We start from the raw sequence: 27,208 nt of genomic DNA on the forward strand, positions 1-27,208 counted from the left end.
TGTGATTCCTCCTGCATGGTTTTTGTTACTTAGAACTACCTTGGCTATTCTGGGCTTTTTGTTATTCCATATAAATTTAAGGACTGATTTTTCTATGTCTGTGAGGAATGATCTTGGTAGTTTAATGGGCATTGCATTAAATCTCTAGAACACTTTTGGGAGGATGGCCATTTTAATGATATTTATTCTGCCAATCCATGAACATGGAAGATCTTTCCATCTTCTAAGATCTTCTTCGATTTCTTTTTTCAGTGTTTTATAATTTTCTTTGTAGAGATCTTTTACCTCCTTGGTCAAATTTATTCCTAGGTATTTTATTTTTTTGTGGGAGATCCTGAGTGGAAGTGTTTTCTGAATTTCTTTTTCAGTGGATTTATGGTTGGTGTACAGGAAAGCTTCTGATTTTTTAAGATTGATTTTGTATCCAGATACTTTGCTGAATTTGTTGATCAGTTCTATAAGCCTTTTGGTTGAGTTTGTTGGGTTTTCTAAATATAGTATCATGTCATCTGCAAATAGTGAAAGCTTAAGTTCTTCTTTTCCTATTTGTACTCCTTTGATTTCCTTTTCTTGCCTTATTGCTCTGGCTAGAGTCTCTAGTACTATATTGAAGAAAAGTGGTGATAGTGGACATCCTTGTCTCGTTCCAGTTTTTAGGGGGAATTCTTGAAGTTTTTCCCCATTTAATATGATGCTGGCAGTGGGCTTATTGTAGATTGCCTTAATAATGTTGAGATATGTTCCTTCTATTCCAATTCTCTGCAGTTTTTTTATCATAAATGGATGTTGAATTTTATCAAATGCTTTTTCAGCATCTATTGAGATGATCATGTGGTTTTTGTCTTTGATTCTGTTTATATGATGAATTACATGGATTGATTTTCGTATATTGAACCAGCCTTGCATCCCTGGAATGAACCCTACCTGGTCATGGTGAATGATTTTCTTGATGTGGTTTTGAATGCGTGTTGCTAGTATTTTGTTTAATAGTTTTGCATCCAAGTTCATCAGAGATATAGGCCTGTAGTTTTCCTTCCTTGAACTGTCTTTATTCTGTTTGGGTATTAGTGTGATGTTGGCTTCATAGAATGTATTTGGGAGAGTCCCGGTTTTTTCTATTTCCCAAAATAGTTTGAGAAGTATTGGGATTAGCTCTTCTGTAAAGGTTTTATAGAATTCACTTGAAAAACCATCTGGTCCTGGGCTTTTCTTTGATGGTAAGTTCTTTATTGCTGTTTCAATCTCTTTGATTGTTATTGGTTGGTTTAAGTGTTTTATATCTTCTTGACTCAGTTTAGGAAGGTTGTATTTATCTAGGAAGTTGTCTATTTCCTCCAGATTTTCCATTTTGTTGGAGTATAGTTTTTCAAAGTAGTTTCTGATAATCCTCTGGATTTCTACTCTGTCAGTAGTAATGTCTCCTTTTTCATCCCTTATCCTCATAATTTGGGTTGATTCTCTCTTTTTTTTAGTTAGGTTGGCCAGTGGTTTATCAATCTTGTTAATTTTTTCAAGAAACCAGCTTTTGGTTTTGTTGATTTTCTGTATTTTTTTTATTCTCTATTTCATTAATTTCTGCTCTAATTTTAATAATTTCCTGTCTTCTGCTGGCTTTAGGGTTCAATTGTTCCTGCTTTTTAAGGGCTTTGAGGTGTGTTCTAAGGCTATTTATTTGAAGATTTTCTGTTTTTCTTATGTGAGCACTCAGTGCTATAAATTTTCCTCTTAATACTGCCTTCAAAGTGTCCCAGAGGTTTTGATATGTTGTTTCTTTATTTTCATTTGTTTCTAGAAATTTCTTGATTTCACCTCTTACATCTTCTGTGACCCATTCTTCATTCAGAAGTGTGGTGTTCAGTCTCCACATGTTTATGTTGTTTCTCTGGGTCTTCTTATAGTTGATTTGTAGTTTCATTCCATTATGGTCTGAAATGACACAGGGAAGTATGTAACATTTTTTAAATTTGCTAGTGCTCATTTTGTGTCCAAGGATGTGATCTATTTTGGAGAAGGTTCTGTGAGCAGCTGACTAAAATGTAAACTCTGCTGTAGTTGGGTGAAATATTCTATATGTGTCCACCAGGTCCATTTGTTTAATGGTGTTCTTTAGTTCTGAGACATCTTTATTGACCCTTTTTCTGGAAGATCGGTCTAGTATTGTGAGAGGTGTGTTGAAGTCTCCCAGTATTATTGTGTTGGGATTTATGTGTGACTTCATGTCACAAAGAGTTTGATTTATGAAAGTAGCTGCCCCTATGTTTGGGGCATAGATGTTGATTATTGTTATTTCCTCTTGCTGGACTATTCCTTTTACCAGTAAAATGTGACCTTCTTTGTCTCTTCTAATAAGTTTGGGTTTGAAGTCTAACTTGTCTGATATCATAGTTGCTACTCCTGCTTGTCTTCGAGTACCATTAGCATGGATTACCTTGCTCCAGCCCTTTACCTTGAGTTTGTTACTATCTTTACTTGTAAGGTGTGTTTCTTGTAAGCAGCAGATGGATGGATTCTGGCTTTTAATCCATTTTGCCACTTTATGTCTTTTTATTGGGGAGTTGACGCCGTTTACATTCAGTGTGATTATAGAGAGATAATTTTTAATTCCCAACATTTTAAGATCTTATTTCTGTTTGAGATACTGTTTATTCTTCTTTGCTTAGTTGTCTGCTGGATGGGAATTCTTGTTTCTTTGGTTCTGGCGTGTATTACCCATTTCCTCTTTGCAGTTAATCTCCTTGAGTATTTTCTCTAGCGCTGGTTTTGAAGACATAAATTCCTTCAGTTGCTGTTTGTCATGGAAGCTTCTTATTTCCCCATCTAATTAGATGGATAGTTTTTCTGGGTAGGAAATTTTTGGCTGGAAGTTGTTTTCTTTCAGAGTTTGGAATATGTTACTCCAAGCCCTTCTGGCTTTCATAACTTGGTTTGGGAAATCTGGAGTGATTCTAATTGGTTTGCCTCTGTATGTCATGTGACCTTTTGTTTTTGTTGCCTTTAAGATTCTCTCCTTGGCTTCCACATTAGTCATTTTGACAATTATGTGGCATGGGGATCCTCTTCTCTGATCCTGTCTAAAGGGAGTTCTATAAGTTTCCTGGACCTGTGTATCAACCTCTTGCTCTATGTTTGGAAAATTTTATGCTATTACTTCCTTGAAGAGATTGTTGATCCCTTTGGTTTCACCTTCTTTTCCCTCCTCTATTCCAATTATTCTTAGGTTAGCTTTCTTGAAATGGGCCCATATTTCTTCAATGTCAGATTCCTGCTGTTGGGTTTTTTTTTTTTTCTAAATTAGAAACTATGCGTTCATTTTTGGAATGATCATCTTCAAGAAGCGAGATTCTATTCTCCATGTGGTCTAATCTGTTGTTTATACTTTGAATTGAGGCCTTCACTTCATTAATTGCATCCTTTATCTCTTTTTGACTCTCTCTAAATTCTTTTCGAAAGTCCTCTCTTATTTCTAAAGTTATTTTCCTAATTTGATCTTCTAGAGATCTTTGGATTTCTGTGTTATCAGATCTGATGTTGTGGGGTTGTGGGCATTCACTGCTCCATTATTATTTCTCTTTCCCATGATTTTGGAAGTTTGTGCCTTCTCTGGGTTCTTCCCTGAGTCACTACGAGTTCACTTAAGATGTTCTGGATCTCGAGTCTGTGGTATTCCAGTCACCACTACTCCTTTACTGAGTTGTATCACAAAGTCTCAGACCCAGGGAGTCAATTGAGGCTGATTAGACCGTGGGGGGTGCCAAGTTGGGTGTTCTCTAGCGGGGAGTTGTGACTATGGTATGATATCTCTGCCACTGCCACTCCCCCACTGGGCTGCACTGCTAAAATCTCCGACCCAGGGAGACTATCTGTGCAAGTCCCTGGGAGTGCAGTACTCAAATTTCTCCCCTAGGGGCCGCAATTTGACTCACGTTTGTTGAGTGCGCTGATGGAGCTGTAGTGAACTCGGTGGATTCTCTGCTGCCGCCACTGGCAATATGGCACCACTGCCACGCCCTCGGCCGTGATGTGGCGTATTTCTTCTCTGGTTTTGAGCTCCACTGAGTCCCTGCCAGGTGTGCTGTGTCCGGCCCTTGGGAGCTTTAGACGCTCCTTGCACCGGAGAAACTACTGACTGCCACCCGGCTGTTCAGCAGCGGCTTACCTCGGCTCGCTGTCCACCCCTTCTCTCAGTCGTCTGGTGGCTGGTTGTGTGGGTTGGTCTAGGGCCATCCGGTGAATTCGCCGCTGCCGCCAGCAGTAAGACGCTGCTTCTGCATTCTAGGCCGCGAGGCCAGAGTACCTCCTCTCTGGATTTGAGCTCTGTTTTGAGTCTCCCTCCTCTCTGGAGCCTGGTGCTGCTAGGGGAGATGTAGGCTGTGCCACTCCAGCCGCTCTGCACCGCGGATCCGGCTGCTCCACACCGCGGGTCTGGCCGCTCCGGCCTCTTCGGCCATTCCACGAAGCGGCTCTGGCTGCTCCGGCTGTTCTGGCCACTCCTCTCCGGCTGCTCTGGCCGCTCCTCTCCGGCTGCTCTGGCCGCTCCGCTCGGCTGCTCTGGCCGCTCCGCTCCGACTGCTCCGGCCACCCCGCTTCGCGCCGTGGCTCTGACTTCTCCGTGCTGCGGCTCTGGCCGTGCCGGCTGCTCCAGCCGCTTTGCGCCACGGCGGGCGCGGCACTTCAGGCTGTTTTTTTTCTGGTGTCTTGTTTTTCCAGCCCTTTTTCTCTGTCCCTTGTATTTACCGTTTTTATTTCTTTGTGGTGGTGTTTTCTGGCTCTGAAAGGTGCTGGTTTTGTGGTAATAGAGTTCGATTGTTAGCGGGACTTGTAAGTGCCGCTTTCCTCCATCGCCATCTTACCGGAAGTCCTGCTTTATTCCTTTATGCAATTTGAGTTACTAGTATTGCTCTTTCTTGGCCCTAAGAATTTTCTTAGTATTTCTTATATGAAAGATATGCTGATAATATTTACTCTTAGCTTTTATTTATCCTTCAAATTTTTTTGGTGATACTGGGGTTCCTAGAAACCCTTCTACCTTCAGGCTATACTCTCAGACCTATTTTTATATTTTTATTTGGAAACAGGGTCTCAAGCTGGTGAGGCTGGCTTCGAATGTTCGCGATCCTCCTGTGTCTGCCTCCCATGCTCAGGGATTACAAGCGTGCACCACCACACCTGGATTTTATCCTTCAGTTTTGAATGTATAGTTTCTCTAAATATTTTAGTACTTCAGATATGACACCCTATTACCTTCTGGCCTCCTCAGTTTGTGATGAGAAATCAGCTGTTGATTTTATTGAGGATATGTGCTTGATTTTAATATGTTTACATATAGATATCTCTGGAACTAAATTACTTTAAGTTCATTGAATTTACTGTATATGGAGATTCATGTATTTCAACAAATTTAATTTTTTTGACATTTTTTTTAGTACTGGGGATGAAATCTAGGGGGCATTCTACCTTCGAGCTATAACCCCAGCCCTATTTTTTTTACTTTTTATTTTGAAATAGCGTCTCACTAAGTTGCAAAGGGCCTCACTAAGTAGCTGAGCCTGGTCCTGAACTATGGTCCTCCTCTCTCAGCTCCCAAATGCTGGGATTACAAGCATGCACCACCATACCCAGCTGGGACATTATTCATTAAAAAAAATTCTTCCTACTTTTTTCTCTCTTCTATCTCTTTTTGGAATTCTCATTATGTGTATGTGTATGTATAATGATATTCTACATGTCTTTGAGGTTTTGTTCATATTTTAAACTTTTTATGTTAGACAGTTTTAGATTTAGAGAAAAATTGAGGATAGTGTAGAGAGTTCCCATATTGTTCATATTCAGCTCGTATCCTGTTGTTGACATCTTACATTGATCTGATACATTTATTATAATTAATGCAACTACACAGATATATTACTCACAAATAAAGTCTATATATCATTGAGAGTTCCTTAGTTTTTTACCTGATACCTTTTATGTTCCAGTATCTCATCTAGGATATTTATAAATTATCAGATTATGTGTAATATGCATGTTTTCTTAGCCTCTTCTTGGCTATGACATACACTGAGATATTTTTTGTTTTTAATGATCTTGAGAGTTTTGAAGAGCAAGTATTTTGTAGTTTGTCTTTCCTTTGGGATATGTCTGATATTTTCTTCATGATAGAGATGTTTTTAAATTTTTCTTTATTTTTTCTTCAGTCTTTGTTTTCCTCTTCCCTTCATCCCTCCCCTAAATCCCTTCCATTATTTTGTTTTATCTCCTCATTTGACTAAAGTCACTTTTGCCTCCTATTTTTGTTCTAACTTCCACATATGAGAGAAAACATATGACCTGTGACTTTGTAAGTATGGCTGATCTTCCTTAGCGTTATTCTCTTAGATTTAGACAGGTTTCAGGAGTTCCTTACTCTGCCATTCTAATGATATGCCCCAAATGTATAATAATGATTCAAATACTCCTTAGCAGCCGGGCGTGGTGGCGCACGCTTTTAATCTCCGCGCTTGGGAGGCCAAGACATTAGGATCGTGCAGGTTCGAAGCCAGCCACACTGGCTTAAGAGGCCCTGTTTAAAAAAAAAAAAAAAAATATATATATATATATATATATATATATATATATATTAGGTCTGGGAGTGTAGCCCAAAGGTAGAAGGGCTTCCAGGAACCCCAATACCACCAAAAAACAAACAAACAAACAAAAATACTCCTTAGCTGTGATTACCTCCATGCCAGACTTCCAAGGAGCTGTGCCTATGTTGCAATACTTTTGGGCAAAATGATACCTTCATTGTAGAGGTAAATCATTCTTTCAAACATCAAGATTATACTACTTGTACACATAATAATTTTCTGACATGAGAAAAGGCCTGGATTGCAACTTTAATCCCAAATAACCTTTTTTAAAAATAACCCTAGCTAATATTTTAAATGTCTGTGTCACTGGGCAACATTATAACCTGTGCCTATGTTCACACCACACATCTTTCCTTCAAGGGCGTGGCCTGCAAGTTTCACAATTAGCCCCTTCTGCCCCCTGTGCCTGACCTCCCAGCCCTGTGCCCCTTCTGCTCTTTCTTTTTCTGCCACCAATAAAACCTGTATCCATCTCTAAGGTATTACGATTCTAGGGTAGGGGTAGGCCAGTGTTCACACCCTTTTTTGCTTTTTTGTGCTCTCAAAAGGTCTCACATGCATTGATTGATTGATGGTGACTTGCACATAGCCAGATTTCCAATAATTTTGTTGTTGCTATTGTTGATCTCTTAATAAAAGGTAGAAACTCACCTTATACATTAATACATTATAGCACTGATCACTTTTGTGTCCATTTCTTTTTTAAATGTTTTATTGGTGCATTTTAACCATACATCATATTGAGCTTTAATGTGATAAAAAAAACATACATGTTCAGAGCACCTGGTATGTTTTCCTTTGGATCCTGCACCCTTCTCTGTCGCTTCCTATTCATAATTTTGAAATTGGTACTGATAGCTTCATGAATGTACATAAAATTGTTAGAACTCATTCTCTTAAGTCTCCTCCTGCTCCACCCGACCTCTCTCCTCCAATCTCATTCCACTATTGACCGGTGTTTCTCCTTGTGTAATTGTTTTTTTTTTTAATTTATTTGTTTTTTGTTTGTTTGTTGGTTGGTTGGTACTGGGGTTCCAGGAAACCCTTCTACCTCCAGGCTACACTCCCAGACCTATTTTTTTATATCTTTATTTGGAAACAGGGTCTCTTAAGCCAGCGCGGCTGACTTCGAACCAGCACGATCCTCCTGTCTCTGCCTCTCAAGTGTGAGGATTACAAGCGTGGGCCACCACACCCTGATCTCCTTGAGTATTTGAAGTCTCTTTTATTTCTCAGTTTCTTTCTATCTTCCACATATGAGAGAAGACAAATGACCCCGCACTTTCTGAGACTGGCTAGTCTCACTTAGCATAATAGTCACTAGTTCCATCCATTTTCCTGCAAATTACATGATTTTGTTCTTCCTTATGGCTTAGTAAAATTCCATTGTGTATATAGACCATAGTTTTGTAACCCATTCATCTACTGACTGACTCTCAGGCTGGTTTCATAATTTGGCTGTTGTGAATTGTGCTACTATAAGTATGGATATGTTTATAGTAGCACAATTATAGGCATGCATATTATAAGCACTTTTCCATAGAATATTCTGACTTCAATCCCTTTGGAAAGATATACGGAGTGGCATAGCTGGATCATATGAAGATTCCATATCCCAGCACTCCCATCATGAGAAATCTTTGTTTATTCTTAAGATCCAACTAAAAATTCACCCTTTCTTTAAATCTTTACTTATCCCCCCAGCAGATCTATTTCTTTTTTTTTCTCTTTGTTCTAATAACAGTTTGGATACCCCTTTTCTTATCTCTTTAAGTTATGATTATTTATATGTCAGTTATTATTAGAGTGCCTGTCAAACAAAGAGGCCCCAAAATGTTTGACAAAATGAATGTTTACTCCTCAACCAGACTGTAGAGGTCCTGAAAGTGGCAGAGAATATTTAATTTTTGTGCTTTAAGCATTGTCTTTGGCTCATGGTAGACTCAGTGCCATCAGAGATGGCAAAGTATATTCACTAATCCATAGAAGTGTTAAAGGACCATAATGGCCAGGTCACTGATGCAGTAAGTCAGGTAGACAGTGCCCCTATGCTATATCCCTTGACTCAGCTACCTGTGGACTGAAAATATAAAGAGAAAATTACACCTGTATGGAACACGTAGAGACCCATTTTTGTCATTTTTTCCTGATATGGTGTAGCAACTGTTTCTACTGCATTTACGTTATCTTAGGTATTTAAAGCAATCCAGAGTATTTAAAATATAGAAGAGCAATGTGTCGGTTATATGAAAATACCATGCCATTTTTATATTCACTAGAGTTCTGGAATCCTTATAGATACTGACTCTTGATAGCAGGGCCACAGAGGGTCTTTGTGTGAAATAGAAAAAGGGATCCCAAGCCGGGCGTGGTGGCGCACGCTTGTAATCCCAGCGCTTGGGAGGCTGAGACAGGAGGATCGCACGGGTTCGACGCCAGCCTCAGCTACTTAGTGAGGCTCTCAGCAACTTAGTGAGACCCTGTTTCTAAATAAAATATAAAATAGGTCTGGGAGTATAGCTCAGAAGTAGAAAGCCTCTGGGTTCCACCCCCAGTACCACTAAAAAAAAGAAAAGAAAAAGAAACTGGGATCTCATCTGGATGGACACCACCATCAAGGTGTAGGTCTAGGTAAACAGAAAAGCCTTGTTCAAAAGGAAAGGAACCGCTTTGGGGGTAATCTTATGCCAAGGCTTAGCAAACTGAAACCCAGGATGGATTTCACACCCTTGTTCTTCATTCAGATAGCTGTGTGCTGTAGGCAACATCAATGCAGTGGCCCTTTTTGTAAGCACTGTGAACTTTCTCTCCCACTGAGAATCATTGCATTCTTTACTGAGGGGAGAGCAACTTATTTTTACTGCAACAAAATATCATCTATCTTCAGTTCTTGGAACAATCCACTCTTTCCCAGAGTACACGATCTTTTAAGTAAAGCAAGAATGAGAAAATCCATGTGAATGACCTTTGGCATAGTGTAATTGCAGGGAAAGGGATCCTTTTTATTCTCAAAGACTATTTTTTAGGACACTATCTGGTGCCAGGGCTATGATGTGAGTATCATATCTAAAACTTTTAATTTACTTATTTTGAAATGAAAACCATAAACCATATGCTGCTAACAACTTGAAATTATTTATCTGATAATTTACACAATTCTAAGAATAACTCATTTATTTCTTTAAAAATTCTTTGCTTTTGACTATTTTTAGTGCTTCCCAAAGAGCAAATAATAATCATCCTATTATTGTACCTCAGAACAGAGACACCTGCCATATATTATTGCAAACAAGGAGAATATCTCTGGAAGCATAGTTTCTACTTATCTTGCAAAAAGTTTCATTCTCTCAGAAGATGGCAAGGAGGACAGGAGACCCGTGGTCCCTTGACAAATGTGGACCTCAAGTAGAGAGGAGGAATCTCCCAACAGCAATCTTTAATCCCTCAGAGATCATCGTTTACACTACAGCTCTGTCTCCTGGGGTTTCTCTGCATTCAAAAACAACTGTTGATTATCCTGTTAGGCTGATTGTGTACATGTTTTAACAAGCATGGACTACCAATTCACACACAAATCATGTTCCTCAAATTCTGATTGGTTGTAACTTCCAGAGAGAAGTGCTGTCATACTTGGATTCTTTGGCCAGTTTATGAAGACCATTTAAAAGCCAACTGGTAACTGAGATATAGTATTTACAGGTTTACACGGCATTCTGAAAGCCATATAATACAGTGGAAGGAGGAGATCTGTTCTTTTTTTTAGGGGGAGTGAAAAATTAAGTTTTCACAAGACTTAGAAATGGGTAACATTTGCTTCTGGATTTTCCGTCCTGAAATTATGGTGTCCCTAACAAGCTTTGTATATCAAGATTATGACCAAGGTCAAGGCTCTGATACACAACTCTCAGGCCTTTCCTTTCTAAACATGGGTAATGGATAAGGCATACCACACTCCTAGACATTTTGTTTCTGCAGGCACTCAAAGAAATGCCATCTCTCTGTGTTCTGAAGTACAAATTTTTGGTGAGAAGTGGGAAGAACTTTGACTTATAATCTAGTATATTCAGTGTATCTTTTCCATTAAAGACTGTCAATGAGATGGTTGTGGTAGTGCACACCTGTAATCCCAGTACTTAGGAGAGTGAGACAGGAGGATGGAAGGTTTGATGACAGCCTCAGCAATGTACAAAACTCAGTAACCTAGTGAGACCCTGTTTCAAAAAAAATAAAATAAAATGAAAGTTCTGGTGGTGTAGCCTAGAAATAGAATATGCCTCTGAGTTCAATCCCTGGTAATACCAATAAATAAATAAATACAATAAAATATTTCACTGAACATCACCCATTAAAGTGAGGAGGAATCAAGCCAATGGTTAAAATTGATTTTTTGGTTATAAATGAGGCACAAAAGTAGGTGTGAGAGCAATCTAGCTGCAACCTCTGTCACCCCATTTACTGTAGGGTTGATTCAACTGATCTGCTTGGCTACACAGATGTCCCCTTCCTCCCTCACCCCCTCTGTGTCTCTTCTGAAGCTGCACTCTGGGTCTAAGAGGAAGACCTTCCCTGATAGATGAGACTTAGTCTTCAATCAAGGGTGCACAAGTAGCTGTGCTCCACTGCTAGACCCTCCAAATAGGCTCTCAAGCAGTGTAAGAGTTGAAAACACATTCTCTGTCATTAGAGTCATAGGCTCATTAACATCCCTAGATCATTGGAGCCCTTTATTACTACTTGTTTACTCATCTGTCTTTTTCACTTTAAACTCCCACAGAACAGTGACAATGTCTTATTCATCTTCATAACACTCTAATAATTTAAAAATAGCTCAATAGATGAATTAATCCTTGATAAAATAATGGATATTTAATAAAATGTTTGTTAATTGAAAGAATAAATTGACAAATTAATAAATTCATGAATTTCTTCAAGAATGTGAGGCTAATTTGATAATGAATCACTCAAAAATAAATAGAACTTTTAGTTAGAAAATCTTTTGATTTTTAAAGTAGTAATATAAACTGTAGTTTGAAAATTGCATAATTTGATTTCATAGCTAATATTTAAATACTGTTGACAGTGACTGGAAGGATCATTAATAGAATTGTCAATAAAACCTTTAAGACTATTTTTAGACTCTAGCAGTATTATTACTTAAGGAAATACTCATTTAAATAGTAATATTGGCCAGACACAGTGGCATACATTGTAATCTCAGTACTTGGGAGGTTGAGACAGGAGAATTGCAGATTCAAGGCCAGCCTCATCAATATCATGTTAAGTTACCCTCAGCAACTTAACATGATATTGTTTCAAATTAAAAAGGGATAGGGGTATAGCTTGGAATTAGAATACCACTCCGTTCAATCCCCAGTACCAAAAATTAAAAATAAAAAGTAAAAAAAAATAGTAGTTTTGACTTTGATGTAAAATATCTTTAAAAACTATAGTTTTTATGTTCAGAAAAAATATTTGGTTATTTTTATATTAACTTCCTATGAAATTTTGCTGTCAACTTAGACCAGAAAAGTATATAAAATTAATGAATTTTAGTTTAGCTCTTTAAGAAAAATAACAGAGTTCAAGTAGACTTGGCTATTCAAAAATCTCAGATAATGTATTTAAAAAAATTTCAGGTAATCTCAAATAATGTATTTTTGTTAGTTGGTGGTTGTAGAGAAGAATGCCACATTTGGGAGAGCGTGGAATAATTCATACTATTCTATCATGATAATACCTCTGCTATTTGATATTCATTTTTAATTTAGTGCTAGTCTCTAATTATGTAAAATGTTTTAATATCCAGGGTTTCAACAGCCAAACTTAATAATTTTTCTCGCTTGGAGCCAACACTTCACCTTCTGGGTGTGCAATTTGATCAGAACGTGGCCCACAGCATCATCACAGAAAAGCCTGGGGCGGCAATGAAACTTTTATATCAATTGTACATTGCTCTTCAGAAAAAGAAGAAAAGTGGACTGACTGCACTGGAAATGCAAACCATTCAGCCCCAGATCAGTGGAAGACTTCAGAACATGAAAAGTGAGCCTTTTCGAGAGGTGGGTAGTGAAAGAAACCCAAAGGGCATGTTAAAATGTAGAACCTGGTAAAAAGAAAGGACAGTGCTGTTGTGCTCTCAGAAAAGCCCTCTTGGGTATATGTGGCTCTATATGTGTCACTGGCCATACTTGGGCTTTATTTCATGTTGATATTTTGGATTCATATGTCCACTTTAATGCCTCCCTCATTATTATCCACGTTGCCAGGGGCTTATCAAATTCTGTTTCTCCTTCCTGGAACTTTTTGTGCCTTTTGACCTCTTTGTATTTCTCCTTCAACATAACTTCTATTTTGATTGACAATGTATCCTTGAATGTGACTTGTCCTGTTCTTTATCTCCTACCACCCAAACTTAACCCTCTCATCTCTCGTCCCAAATTTCACTTTTTCATCTGTTCTGTTCACCTTTCTCTATGCAGAGAACTCTTCTTTGGGAGCACTTTGGGCAAAGAGAACTCTCACTGACTGGGTGTTAATCTCTTAACGCTGATATTGTTGGCTATCTACTTACCTATCATATGATCACAAGGGTTTTAGTACCTAAAACTCAAAGAATATGTCTAGAGTAGTGCTTTAACATTGCAAGTCCTTGGTGAATGTATTTTGATTAAGTAATACAACTTTTCAGTTGACAGTTCTCTCCAGTTGCTATATTGTTTCCTTATGGTGAGTAAACTGTGTTTTCTAGGCCTCTGGATTAATACGAGTGCTGCACTGAGGCAAAGTACTAAATAGAAATAGAGATCATTGAATTTTTAAATTTAATTTATAAAGTGGTGATGGCATAATAGACATGAAGGCCATCTTTATTTTCATATTTGCCCATTCTTAGTGGACATCCTTATAAACCTGGTAGATAAATGGACGCAGCAGCCATAGAAAGCTGGGATATAGGCTAGATTTAAACTCAAATAACAGTATTGTATCTTTTCCCCCTTCACATACTTCGGGCTGGTTCACTTTGAGCTGGTCTCTAAAAAACTTTCAGCCTCAATTTTTCCAACTATAAAAACAAGGATGGTCACCTCTACCCACCTCAGCATTGGGCTTTTGTGTAGATTCAAGAAGACAGTATACAATACACTGTAAAATCTGTAAAATATTTGTCACAAGTACTGAAAGAGCTGCAGTAGATGAAGACCAACGAGAGCCCACCAGGCTTAATATTGTCAGGGGAGACTTTCCAGAGGTCAATCATCTGTTCATTGAACCTGTATTTATTGGCCTACTACTTTATGTCAGCTACTTGAAAGTGAACCAACACAGGGGAAATCCCAGTGTTATTAAACCTTACCTTTTAGGGAAAGAAAAATGTCTCAATAGAATTGTATGAATTGCGGTGATTTGAGGAGGAAGTTGGAGATAAAGGAGGAAGCACAAAATATTCTCTCCTGAAACAATTAATAGCACTCTTGAAGATCTTCCCAAAGGAATTGTAGTCGTAGTATTATAGGGATACTTGCATGGCTGTATTTATATCATCATAATGGCAATAGCTAAACTATGGAAACAGTGTAGGTGCCCATCAACAAATGAATGGGTTACAAAACTATAGTATAAACACACAATAGAAATTTACTCCGACATAAAGAAGAACAAAATAAGTCATTCGCAGGAAAATGGCTGGAACTAAAAACTATTATTCTAAGCAAAATTAACCAATCTCAGAAAGTGAAGGGCCATAGTTTTCACTCATATGTGAAAGCTAGGTAGAAATTGGGGAACAAAAGGGACTTTCAGCTAAATGAGGGGAGATGCTAATAGAATAGTGGAAGGGGATTTGAGGAAGGAGGTGGGAAGGTGAAAGGGAAAACCTAATGAAGGAAATGGCTCAAAAAATAGTATGTTCACAAATGAAATTATCAATACCAATTTCAATATTATGCACAGTAAGAGGGAGGGAGCAGGCTGGGACCCAGAGGGAAACACAAGTGTCATATGCATGTGTGTTTGTATCACTCATTATGGTGGATAATTACACTGCACTAACTTGAAAAATATGGAGACAAAAGAAACAAAAAAATAAGAACACTAGTTGAGAAGGAAGACACTCAAGGGAAGTGTGAGATTATTTGTTTGATAAACCTATAGATTAAGACAACTTGCCAGTTGATAAGAAGAGTCTTGGTAGCAGAAAGACATGGAATAAGAAAGAAGTTGAAAGAAGTCCTCTGAAGAAGAAAAGTGGCAATCCATGTTTTATGTGGAGGACAGACCCTAGGAAAGAAGTAGAGATGGCCTTTTCTTTGATGCTAGACACACAGGACACAGGTGTACATTGTACAGTGATATTAAAAAATGGCTGATGTTTACTGAATGTTTGTAGTGATGCTCCCTGCTGTTTTCTGGGTGCTTTACGTATATTGTCTCACTTGATATTCACAACAGCCCCATGAGGTGGGTGCTTTTATTATTCCCATTTTACCAATAAAGAGCCTGGGCAGAGAGGCATTAAGTAACTTATCTAATCCCACGCAGTTAGTAGATGTTGGAACTGAAACTCAAGCTTAGGAAGTTTTCATGTTTCTTCACTTTGTACTAGGGAGTGGCCTACACAAGGCTTCTTATATTATCTCATATTTGGGAATTGAATGTATAATTATTTTGTGAAAATACATTTCTTTTTTTTTTTGGTGGTACTGGGGTTCCTGGAAATCCCTCTACCTCGGGGCTACACTCCCAGACCTATTTTTATTTGGAAACAGGGTGTCTTAAGCCAGCATGGCTGGCTTTGAACCTGAGCGATCCTCCTGTCTCTGCCTCCCAAGTGCGGCGATTACAAGCGTGCGTCACCATGCCCGGCCTCTAGTGAAAATACATTTCTAATGACATAAATACCATTCATTAAAATTTTAATTCAGGCCAAGAAATAACCATAAAAATTATTTAGGAGGCTAATTTGATACGAGGAAATTTATTTTTAAAAGTTTTTTATTGGTGCATTGTATTCATACATCATAATGGGATAAAAAAAAAAAACTTGTGTAGACATACATGCACACATCGCCCAGTCAGCCCCTACCCAATCCCCACCCCGTTCCCTCCCCATCCCTCCTTCCCATGCTTGGCTTAGTGTTTGACTTTGATATGTGCTTTAGAGAGTTTCCCTCTTCCCCCCTCCCATCCCCTCAGTTAGGTCGCCTTATTTGCTCCTCTATAGGATCTCCTTCTTCATCTAGGAGGCTATGACCTATTTTTTTCACATGAGTTAAAGATATGAGTGATTAACATGGTTGATATGGTGCTTAAATTTAACTATAAACAATGTTAAATCATGGAAATTTTAGTTTGAAGACACATTCTATGTGTGTTTGTAATGACAGTGTACTTTTTGTTGTCTACTAACAGTATCTTTTAAAATGCTTTCTTCATTTAGAAACTTAAAAACCTGATACCACGTCAAACAGATTTCAATCTGATGCGGGTTACATACAGGTTTGAAGAAAAACATAAGCACATGAAAGAAGATACTGCCCCAAAGCAATTTGAGAATCTTGAAAGATTTCAAAAACTCAAGGAGGAACAAAGATCTTTTGATATCGAACAGGTTTTATGGAACAAATTTTTTCCATAAATTTATTAGTGCATAGTATACAGTTTTTGATTTATGCCTACAGTACACATTGCATACGCAGTAGTATAAAGAATTTTGCACTTTTCTGATGGCTGACTTTGCTCTACCCTACTCTGCTCGTCCTCTGTCCTCTCTCTCCTTTCCCCTTCTGTCCCTCCTCTCTCTTGCTGGTTGTGATTGCCACTTGTGACTGAGAACAATAACTGCTACTGTCTGAAGTGGCAAGATGACTTGATCTCTCCTCACTGGTGGAATTTTATACTTTAGCAACTTTAGTGATAAGGGGTTTGCTACTAGCTACCCCCATATTCGAAGGCTCATGACCACTGTCACCCTGAGGACAAGAGAGTGGCCTCTGCACCCCCTCCTTCCACTCCCTGCAGTCCCTTGGCCTTGTTATAGGGCCCCATTCCCCTCTGGTGGGCAGTTCTCTGTGTGTTGCCTTTCTAACCATCCTCAACATTGTTCAGCTTCTTCCTGCCCTTGCTTTATGCTTTCACTTGCTGCCTGTTACTTCTCACATTTCTTTGAAAATCTTTAATGATCTGTGTCTTAAAGGACCTGAGAAGATTATGATGTATGAAATCATTAAAGACTTTTAAGAGAATTTCTGGTGGCTGGGTATATGGAATGTGTAAACTACAGGCAAAAAAAAAAGAATTATAGTTCTTCTTATTGCACTATAAATTTACCTTTTAAATTCTTATACATAGGATAATAAGAAATTACTATCTCCTAAATGTAAGCAGCTTGTCATGGTGAAGGAGGGAAAGGTGAGAGGCAAACTCTGGAAGGTCTATGATTGCATTCCCAGAGTACAGAATTACATTTATCCTTGGCATTGCACGGCAAAGAGACAGGGCGCTGGTAAAGCCGTGTTTATGTTGGGACGAGTACTAGGACTCTGGTTTATATGAAACCAGCCAGTCCAGCTTCGAAGTGCCAAGTTTAATGCAGAGAATCTCCAAAGAAAGTAGAAAAAAGGAAATAGAATGTCATTAAGTATCATGAAATTATGTTAAAAATGATCAGAGGAAACACATGGCTTCTTGGTTTTCTTTAGAAAAAAGATTAACATTTAAATTAAATGACTATTCTCATTTTAGAAAGTAAAATGAAAACTTTTTAGTTATCCGTAATTTAAAAATTTTTAGTGATAAATTAAATTTTCTTATCTTTGAACATAGGAAGCATTGATCTTAGTTCTAATATATTAGTAGTAAAGTCATGATCAGTTTCATCTGTTGCCTCTTTAATCATTAATTTGAATCATTTAAATCATCTAACTTTTAGGCTTTTTTCTTTTCAGATTTTTCTTTGTGCTTATATTCACCTTTAAAAAACTACTGCATACTGAAATGATCTAAAAATGACATATAATTTAGTGTCAATTTAGTGTTTGAGATTGCCCCTAAACTCATATTTAGGTGTGACTGGGTTTGGGGGAAGCCGTCATTTCTTTGGGGTTTTCCAGAAGTCCTAGAGACTGTGTTATAGACTGAATTTTTTCCTGCAGTCCATCTTCAGAGATGGAAGTTTCTCTTCCCATAATGAGACAGGTCATAAAGGTAGAATTGGGAAATGACTAATATTCATATTTAAAACACCTCTAATACCCTATACTATTGCTACATGGAATAAATCTATACACATTCAATAGACATAATTTGGGAATGTCAGAATTATGATTTAACGTCATACTTTTCAAAGTAAATCGTATTAACAATTGCTTCTTGACTTTACATAGTTGCGACACCTAGTCCATTAGTTAATTGCTGAGTTCTGAGAACTTTAATAGATAAATTGTACATATGTGTATCTATGCATGATGTGTTACATTTCCTGTTATTCTAACAAATTAAACGTTTATGGGATATTCAGCAACGCTCAAACAGAAGACGACAAAATGAAATAATGGCCAAAATCCAAGCAGCTATCATACAGATTCCTAAACCCACATCAAATCGTACACTGAAAGCACTTGAGGAGCAAAAAATGATGAAAAAGAAAAAAGAGGCAGAGGTGAGTGATAATTCTTATGGTTATATTTATATTAATTAAGGATGGGCTTTTCCTACAACAGAATTCTTCAGAATGTCTTACTTTCTTATTAGAGTACATCTAACTTTGACCCTTCTTATTCAGAATTCCTCTAATCTCTTCATATCCGCTTCATTTGACACTGTTTGTTCATGAACAGAGATTGTAGCTTTGGGAAAGGCATGGCAAACTCTTATTAAATGCCATAGAGGTCTGGACTCCTGTATGTAGAAGGATTCTGTGGTTTCTAACAAAGTAAGTAAGTGGGTACTGCTGTGATAGGTGGTGACAGCCGTGAGGACAGAAAGAGCAGTTACGATACACACCCTGGAGTCCTGTTATCCACTTCTCCAGAATGTTAAATGGCTTGTAGCTCTCACTATATTTAAATTTAAGATACCTACACTAGTGACATTTTACTGTTTTAGACCATATAGACTGTTGGCCATTTCAACAGGATACAATCTGGATATAATTCATAGGAAAGCAATACTACATCTTGATACTAATTTCTAATTGTTGATATTCTCTCAAATGATCTCTAAGAAGAAATTATAGCTACCATTTACTGAATATCTCCTATATGTCAGGCTGCGGATTGGCACTTTAAGTTATCTTAAATTTGTAAATAACTAAGTAGAATGTTATTTTCCCCATTTTGTAGATTAAAGAAACTAAGACCCTGAAAGTTGATACGTTTTACTCAAGTTCACCAGTGCTGGTAAAGCAGAGATTGTCAGAGCTCCCTGATTCACAAATCCATTGTCTTTTACATTACTCTACATTCTGAGTACTAAAAAATATACCCTATGCTTAGATTCTTAAAAAAAAATACAACCCACAGAGGCTTTTTCCTGGAAACATTTTAGTATTTAATTCTCATATTTTCCTGACTAGATCAAAGATTGGTAAGGATTCATAATGTGCAAGGGTGAGCTAACACCAATTTTCAGAAGACAAAAGAATAGTGTAAATGAGGTTTAATGAGAAATGTGTAAGACACCCAAGACAACAATTTTAGAGAAATATTTATATCTCAAATCTGTGTCCCAACTCTGATAATACTCATTTTCATTCACTGCCCTTTGTTGTGCTAATAGAATTAAAATCATTAACTGAATGATTCAGGCTAGGCAATTTTCACATTCTTTTAGGTACAATTAGCCTCACCTAAAATAACAAATCAGAATTATAAAAATATGCTAGAATACAAATTTTCATATGTCTAGTCCTAATTATCTTGAATTAGTGCATGTCACCTTATAAACATGAATGGATATGTTAAATGGAAATTTTCAATGGTGTTTAGAGGCAGAAAACTGATGATAAATTTTCTTTAAAGGATGTGGCCAATGAGATTATGCAGTTTGAAGCATTAATAAGAAAGGACCTCCAGGCAAAAGAAAGGTGGGATGTGAACCATTTTAATAATCACAAAACTGTATTATGTTTTATGTATATCCTTTGAATATTTAAAAATACTTTATCTAAATATAGCTAATTTGCTGGCCATGGTGGCACACACTTATAATCCCAGGATTTAGGAGGCTGAGACAGGAGGATCAAGGTTTATGAACAGGTTCAGCTACCTAGGCATTTCACAACTTAGTGAGACCCTGTTTCAAAATAAAGAATAAAAAATAGGGCTGGGGGTGTAGTTTGGAGGTAGAATGCCCCTGGATCCTATTCCCAGGGCTGCAAATACATATATACATGCATACATACATACATAAATCTAATTTATTTATTTATTTATTTATTTATTTATTTATTTATTTATTTATTATTTTGGTGGTACTGGGGTTCCTGGAAGCCCTTCTACCTCCGGGCTACACTCAGACCTATTTTATATTTTTGAAACAGGGTCTCTTACGCCAGCGCGGCTGACTTCGAACCTGTGCGATCCTCCTGTCTCACCTCCCAAGCGCGGGGATTACAAGCGTGCGCCACCATGCCCGGCCATAAATCTAATTTAAACATCTTTCGTTTTAGAGAATTTTCAAGTTAGTGTATGAGGGAAAATAAAATTTGACTTGTTAATTTTCATAAAGATCTAGAGGGAGAATAGGTATTTTGTATGTTTATTCTCCTAAGTTCACACACAATTTTAAACACTCTTTTAAGATTTTTTAAGTTACTAATAATGTAAACTTGTCACAGGAAAGCTTTCATAGATTTTAGTTTTAATTCTTTTGGGTTGTATCTTGAGCATTTAATGTGGAGACCAGCAATAAGGAATTGTGGAATGAGTTTGCTTAATTGAATGTTACTAAGACAGTCAGTTTGGTGGGTTTATTGCAAATAGTGCTTCTTTAATAGGTTTTATTTGTCTAAAGATACATTATCCTTTATTTCCTGTTTGAGATCATTGAAAACAATCCATTAGAGAAATTATATATAGAAGAACAATCTGGGTTTTTCCTGCTTTTTAAAATGGAACCTATCCAAACTACTGATTTACACCTTACAGAATATAAAAGAATTGTTTGTTAAAGAAGAAAAACAGAAACGCACTATATATGGCAGCTCCACAATAATATTTCTGATGGAAGGGAAATGCAAGGGTCAAGGGAGAAAGAATAAAAAGAAAAATTAGGTTGGAAAAAGTGAAGAAATCAGACATGGAAGGAAAATTAAAATAGAGAATTCGTATGCTATCTTTCCTTCTACCCTCTAAAGAAATCCTCGGTGCCCTATTTTGAGCCTCACTCCCATTTATCAACCTTGCTCCTTATTCCTAAAGGCAGCATAATTCAAGCCTACGCATGCATGCAGTCACCATCCAAATCCCACTACACCCAAACTGACCTGGCCCATAGGACCACTGAATTTTTCTTTCATAAAGAAGAACAAAATTATGTCATTTGCGAGGAAATGGATGAAACTGGAGAACATTATGCTAAGTGAGATTAGTCAGTCACAAAAAGTAAAAAATTGGATGCTTTCCCTAAAATGAGGTAGCCAGTGAGGAAAAGGGTCATAGGAGGAACTTGAAATGAAGGAAAAAGCATAGATGAGCAAAGAAGGCAATCTAAATGAGGGGGATGAGAGGAGGGAAGAGGGAAATTACCTAATGTGCATGATGTACATTCACAAACATAACAAAGTTAATCACTAAGTCAAACATGAGAAGGAGGGAGGGAGAGAAAATGGGGCAGAAATTGCGGAAGGTCTAAGAGTGATGTGTGCATGTATGGCTCTACCATCTTGTACTACATTAAGATGTATGACTACGATGTACCAATAAAAATTTCTTTTAAAATTATTTTTTCATTCACCTCCCCAACCACATGCTCTGTGGCAATAACAGATGGTCTCCTTCAGGAAGGTCATCTCAAAATATTAAAATATTTATACTTGTTAGTAAGCAGTATTCTCTACAGATCCTTGTTATTAGTTGGTAAATAGTATTCTCCACAGTTCCTTTCCTGGGATCTCTCAGTTTCTATAAGTTGAGAAACCAGAATTAACTTTGAGCACAGCAATATTTTTCCCAGCCTGGCATGCATCTCTTTCAATAAATGTCTTTGCCATGTCAGTTACTAAATACCTCCAAGATCATCCCCGGACAATACAGCTTCAAACATTTACCCTGATCCCTATTACCTGTGCCAAACCTGGATCTCTCTCAGTTATTTTTAGAAACCCCAAAACAAAAAGGGTCAGGTTAGATGAATGTCTCATTCTCTCTCATACAATAGGAATTGGTAGGTAAGCAGCCCGGGCTGTGCCTTGGAACTCCACAGACATCAAAACTAAGGATCTTTCTTGCTTCATTTTTTTCAGTACTTTCCTATTATATTCATGATACAAGATAGATACTGTGCCTTTGATCACTGGACCCTTAAGAAGGAATATAGGCCCAAAGTGGCTCTACCTATCTAAAATAGCTCATTTCAAAAGCCTTCCAAAATATTCTATGATAATGTTTTTTGCTTATTTTATTTTTTTGCCAGAATTCAGTCATATAGGAAAACCTAGCAGAAATAGGAGGCTGGGAAATACAGTCGTTGGCTGAGTACATTGCTTTCTGAATTAGGGCTCTGTGTACAGAAAAAGGAAGAGAAATAGAAGTGCCCAATACAGATTCCTTTACAGAAGACTCATTGTCCTAAGCAGTCAGAAATTAATCTGAGAGTTCATAGAGTAACTAACATCATCATAGGTGACAGGAGAGGAGTAGTGGATGGAACTATATATCTAAGTACTCAGGTCACCTGACAGTCATAGGGGTAACTCTTTCCTAAAATGTGTGTCATCAATATGCTGCCTACTATCAACTCAAAACAGAGTTGGCAAGGGGTCCATAGATAAGCTATAGATGTCAGACTGTAAGTCTGATATTTGCTTCTATCCTCGTGCTAGTAAATTAACAGAGAATTCAAGAAAGCCTTTTTCAGCGGTCTTCCTTAGTCACGAGTAATGACATGTGATCATACTATTTTTTTTAATCTGAAATAAAAACTGTTGTCCTTAGTGTATCCAAGACTAATTTAGATAGAGCAGACCAGGCAACTACTGATTTATTAAATACTTATTCGGATGATGACTACATTAAAAAAATCCAGAAGCGCCTAGAAGAAGATGCATTTGCACGAGAACAAAGGGAGAAAAGACGGCGGAGATTATTAATGGATCAGTTAATAGCTCACGAAGCACAAGAGGTAAGATATTTACAGTTAAATAATAGTGCTGGGAACTTTACAAACTTCTGTACACACAAATATGTATATGCACATATATACATATACATATGTATACATATACATATACATATACATATATACATACATATGTATATATGTATATGCATGTATTGTCTGTCACTCAGAGTTCAATGTCGCATCACAACAGAAAATTTAAAAAAAGATAAAACCTACCATCTACTAAATAATCTAAAATCTGTGATGGTTACACAACATTGTGAATATATTTAATACCTCTGAATCATGCACTTAATTGCAATAGTAAATTTTATGTTATGTATATTTTACAATAAAACACAGAAAAAGAATTTAAAATCTTTGCCAACCATGTGTATCTACTGTCTGGAGGATGATAACAGGAGCGAGAGGAGGGGCCAGGATTTTGCTAATTGAAGGTGGGACAGATGCCTGGAGAGCGGGTAGTGAACAATTTTCAGGGGTCGCTAAAATAGTGACAGTGAAGTATATTCCCAGAAGAGAGATTATTACATGGAAAGGTTCAGTGATTTTAGCTCACTAAAAGTCTGTTAAAATAATGGAAGTTGAAGTGTATTTCCAGGGGAGAGCATATCACAAGGGAAGGCTCAGTGCTCTTAGCTGACCCAAAGTCATGTCATCTGGCAGGAGTCACCAGAGGCTAAACTGTGATGAGCCACGTAGAGGAGAATAGGAGATCTTACAATTTCTTACAATTTGTGATTTGAGTGCAAAGAGGAACAAGAGCAAGAAGGCCAGATTTGCCTTTGAAAAAGATTGTTCTGGCTTTATTTTGGAGAATAGATTGCAGGAGAGCAAAAAATCCAGAGCTGCTGCTTAACCCCAAGTAAGAGATTATTCCAGTCTAACTTTAGGGTAGTGGCAATGAGGACTGAAAGAAGTAGCTTCAAAAGAGATGTTTTATAAGCAAAATCAATAGGACTTAATGACTCCTGTGGCATGAGGGGGTCAGTTAGTGAGACAAAAAGTGGATTTCTGGGTGATGGGAGAGTCATTTGCTGGGATAAGGAAAATGATAGATGCTTTAGGAAGAAAGTGAGTTCTATTGTGAATGTTGTTAGGAGAAACCCAAATATCCAAAATAGGAAAACAATTTGAAGATGGATTGCTATTCGCTAATCACATCTAGGCTTCTCAGTAGTCTGTTCACTAAAGGGAGATAGAGACTTTGTGTAAGTTTGAAGAAATGAAACTATTCAAGGGTTCCATTCCTTTCTTAGTGAAAAATTCAAATTCAAAGCATAACTCTAGGACATTTCTTTGTGTTAGAAGTTTGTTTCTTCATATTTACTTATATCTTTACCCAGTGCACTTGATCATCTGCCTTTTTTTGTATGTGTGTGGTACTGGGGATGGAATCCAAGGGCTTTCTACCTCTGAGTTACATTCCCAGACCTATTTTTTATATTTTATTTAGAAACAGGCTCTCACTAAGTTGCTGAGAGCCTCACTAAGTAGTTGAGGCTGGCTTTGAACCTGTGCGAGCCTCCTGTCTCAGTCTCCCAAGTACTGGGATTACAAGCATGCACCACAATGCTCAGCTGATCATCTGCCTTTTAATTAAAAGAATCATTATAAATGATAAAAATTAGATAATTTTAAAGTATATTTTAAAGCAATGATCTATTTCAAATTTTATCACTTAGCAATGAGATTTTGGGCATACTTGCATTTACATACCCTCCTTTCAGTGCAGCTGTTGAAAAGAGAGCCAGAGACCTGTGTTTAAATTGATAATCTTGCATAGTGACTCATAAATAAGTGGAATTTTGTGAACTAAAGTTGGAAAGTTCAGCTGGGCGTGGAGGTGCATGCTTGTAATCCCCACACTTGGGAGGCAGAGACAGGAGGATCGCTCAGGTTCGAAGCCAGCTGCGCTGGCTTAAGAGACCCTGTTTCCAAATAAAAATATAAAAAAATAGGTCTGGGAGTGTAACCCAGAGGTAGAAGGGCTTCCAGGAACCCCAGTACCACCAAAAAATAAATAAATGAATGAATGAATGAATAAAGAAAGAAAGAAAGGAAAGAAAGAAAGAAAGAAAGAAAGAAAGAAAGAAAGAAAGGAAGGAAGAAAGAAAGAAAGAAAAAGAAAGTTGGAAAGTTCAGTTGTCTCTTTGGAGCATAGTGTTGAGAGTACAGATGAGGGGAAGGCACAATGGGAAGGAACACTGTTATGCAAAGTAGGGGGTGTCAGCTGGGATAGAAAAGGGACATGGGAGCTATGACCAACTACTTCTTGAAAACTTGGATATTTGGAGTGGTGAGAGAGGAATGAACTTAGGATGTCTCTAATATCTTATAGAGTGGGTTATTATAGGGTCATCAACTGAGATGGGGAAATATAGGAAGATCAGGTCTAAAAAGGAGTTAGTGAGTTTGGTTCTGGACTTGTTGAGTTTAAAGAACTTTAAGCTATTTTTTAAATGAAGACAAGTTGTTTAAATAAAGATTTGGAACACCATATAGCTCTCATCTGGTTCTTTGGCCATTTGGCTAGCACCTTGGTAATTCTTGGAGTTTGCCCTATATCAGATATCTCTACCTTTCAAGAACTTTTCATATGATATTTCCTTAGAACTGGCATTTGAATTCCAGACTCCTCCCTCACTTTATAACTAAGGGACCCTTGAATACTTAGGTATTGTGTCTGTCCTACAGTAATCATTCCTCCATAAGAGATGCCCAGGTCTCTTTAGGGAAACAGGCAATAATTGTGGACCAGACTAAGCTCTCAGCTCCAACTCATGGGAGAGATAGAGGGCTTGACAATCAAATTGAGACAATTCAGGATTGTATAGCTGTCGTAATTCTTCCAAAATACAATATGGATAATTAAAATAAAAGTGATTCTTCTTTTATTTTCCATTTTGTTCCTTTTAAATACAATATATTTTGTGTTCTAGGTTAAATAGACATGTTTAAGCTTTTCTGAGCACCTAACTATACCTCACATCTTTGTTTCTCTGATAAAGTATATCCTGCATTCCATTGAAATTTTTTGAAAAATATGTTTCTAAAATGTAAAGTTATCTTATAGTGGAACAAAAAATAAATCTTCCTGCTCACTCAACATTTGTATGTAAGTCCTAATGCACTTTCTGGTTCTACACACTGAGCTATCATGTGTGTAGCATCAACTCAGCCATCCCACAGAAATAACCTTTTCTTTTTCTCACTTTTATCACACTGTGTTTTCATTCAGCAATAATCAAGACATAACCATTCATCACAGGGTTGAATGACCAGATCTTGACAACTAAATTGTCCTACCATATAAACACAGTGTAATCTTTTATAATTCATTTGGAGTAAAATAGCAAATTTGGGACTATGCCTCATGTATCCAAACCACCCCAAAATGAGATGGTAGGCAGTTGTGCTGGGCTTGGCCAGGCTTGCTCGTATGCCTTTGTTTGATTGGTAGGGCTGGCTGACTTACTAAAGCTTTGTACGGGCCTGCTGGGAAGACTGCCTCTTCCCTCATGAGGTCTCTCTTTTCTTTCTAGTAGACCAGGTTATGCATTTGCTGGCAGTGACAGGGAGAATTAGGAGAATCAGACCCCAAGTAGTTTTCTGATGTTTGGTTTTTTGGCTGATGTCCCTCCCATTGGTCACTTCAAGTTAATGGTCACTGCACACCCCATATTTAAGGAGCTGAAGAATGTATTTTGCTTTTTGATCGGCATGTCTACAGAGAAACACTGCAAGGCTCTGAATGAAAAGGAAGGAAAACTTATAGACATTTTTACAATCTGCCTCACCACGAATATTTGATCTTAAAAGAAAAATAATTATTTACTTTAACTTTTTTCAAATTTTATGGACATGTTTCAAAATTACTCATGCTTTTTATCTTGTATATTCGACTAAGAAAAATCATTTTTCAGCTAAATTTTAATTTACAATTTTTAAATAATTCTCAGGTTCTGATTTCAGCACCTACCATAGAATGTAATTGTTTTGAATGTTATGGTTCTGCTAAATATGCAGTATTTCTCCTGCAATCTTATCATGCTAGAGATCATCTAAGCTCATGTCATTATTGATGACAGATTTTCTACCCAAATAATTTGATTGTTGAGCATTAAATGGAAACCCCAGCATTTAAGTATTCTTCTAAGCCCCCACTAGTTTCTATAATTACCTCATCTTTCCACATGATGTCTCTCTTTAGACAGAGTGAGGGAGTTATGTGGCCTGGGAGA

At 37.4% G+C, this 27,208-nt stretch overlaps 1 protein-coding gene across 1 annotated transcript in view; it reads left to right on the forward strand.

Annotated features, from left to right (window-relative positions):
* The window catches only part of SPEF2 (sperm flagellar 2), a gene marked incomplete at both ends in the record, with an annotated part of 204,416 nt that overhangs the window by 18,345 nt on the left and 158,863 nt on the right, over positions 1-27,208 (forward strand). Inside the window, 5 exons of the mRNA XM_080719700.1 lie at positions 12,433-12,685; positions 16,063-16,233; positions 18,142-18,282; positions 19,643-19,707; positions 22,778-22,964. Of these exons, the coding sequence (XP_080575826.1) occupies positions 12,433-12,685; positions 16,063-16,233; positions 18,142-18,282; positions 19,643-19,707; positions 22,778-22,964 (817 nt within the window). The remainder of the gene's footprint in view (positions 1-12,432; positions 12,686-16,062; positions 16,234-18,141; positions 18,283-19,642; positions 19,708-22,777; positions 22,965-27,208) is intronic.

This window comes from Muscardinus avellanarius, assembly GCF_963383645.1.
Source record: "Muscardinus avellanarius genome assembly, chromosome: 1".
NCBI lineage: Eukaryota > Metazoa > Chordata > Mammalia > Rodentia > Gliridae > Muscardinus > Muscardinus avellanarius.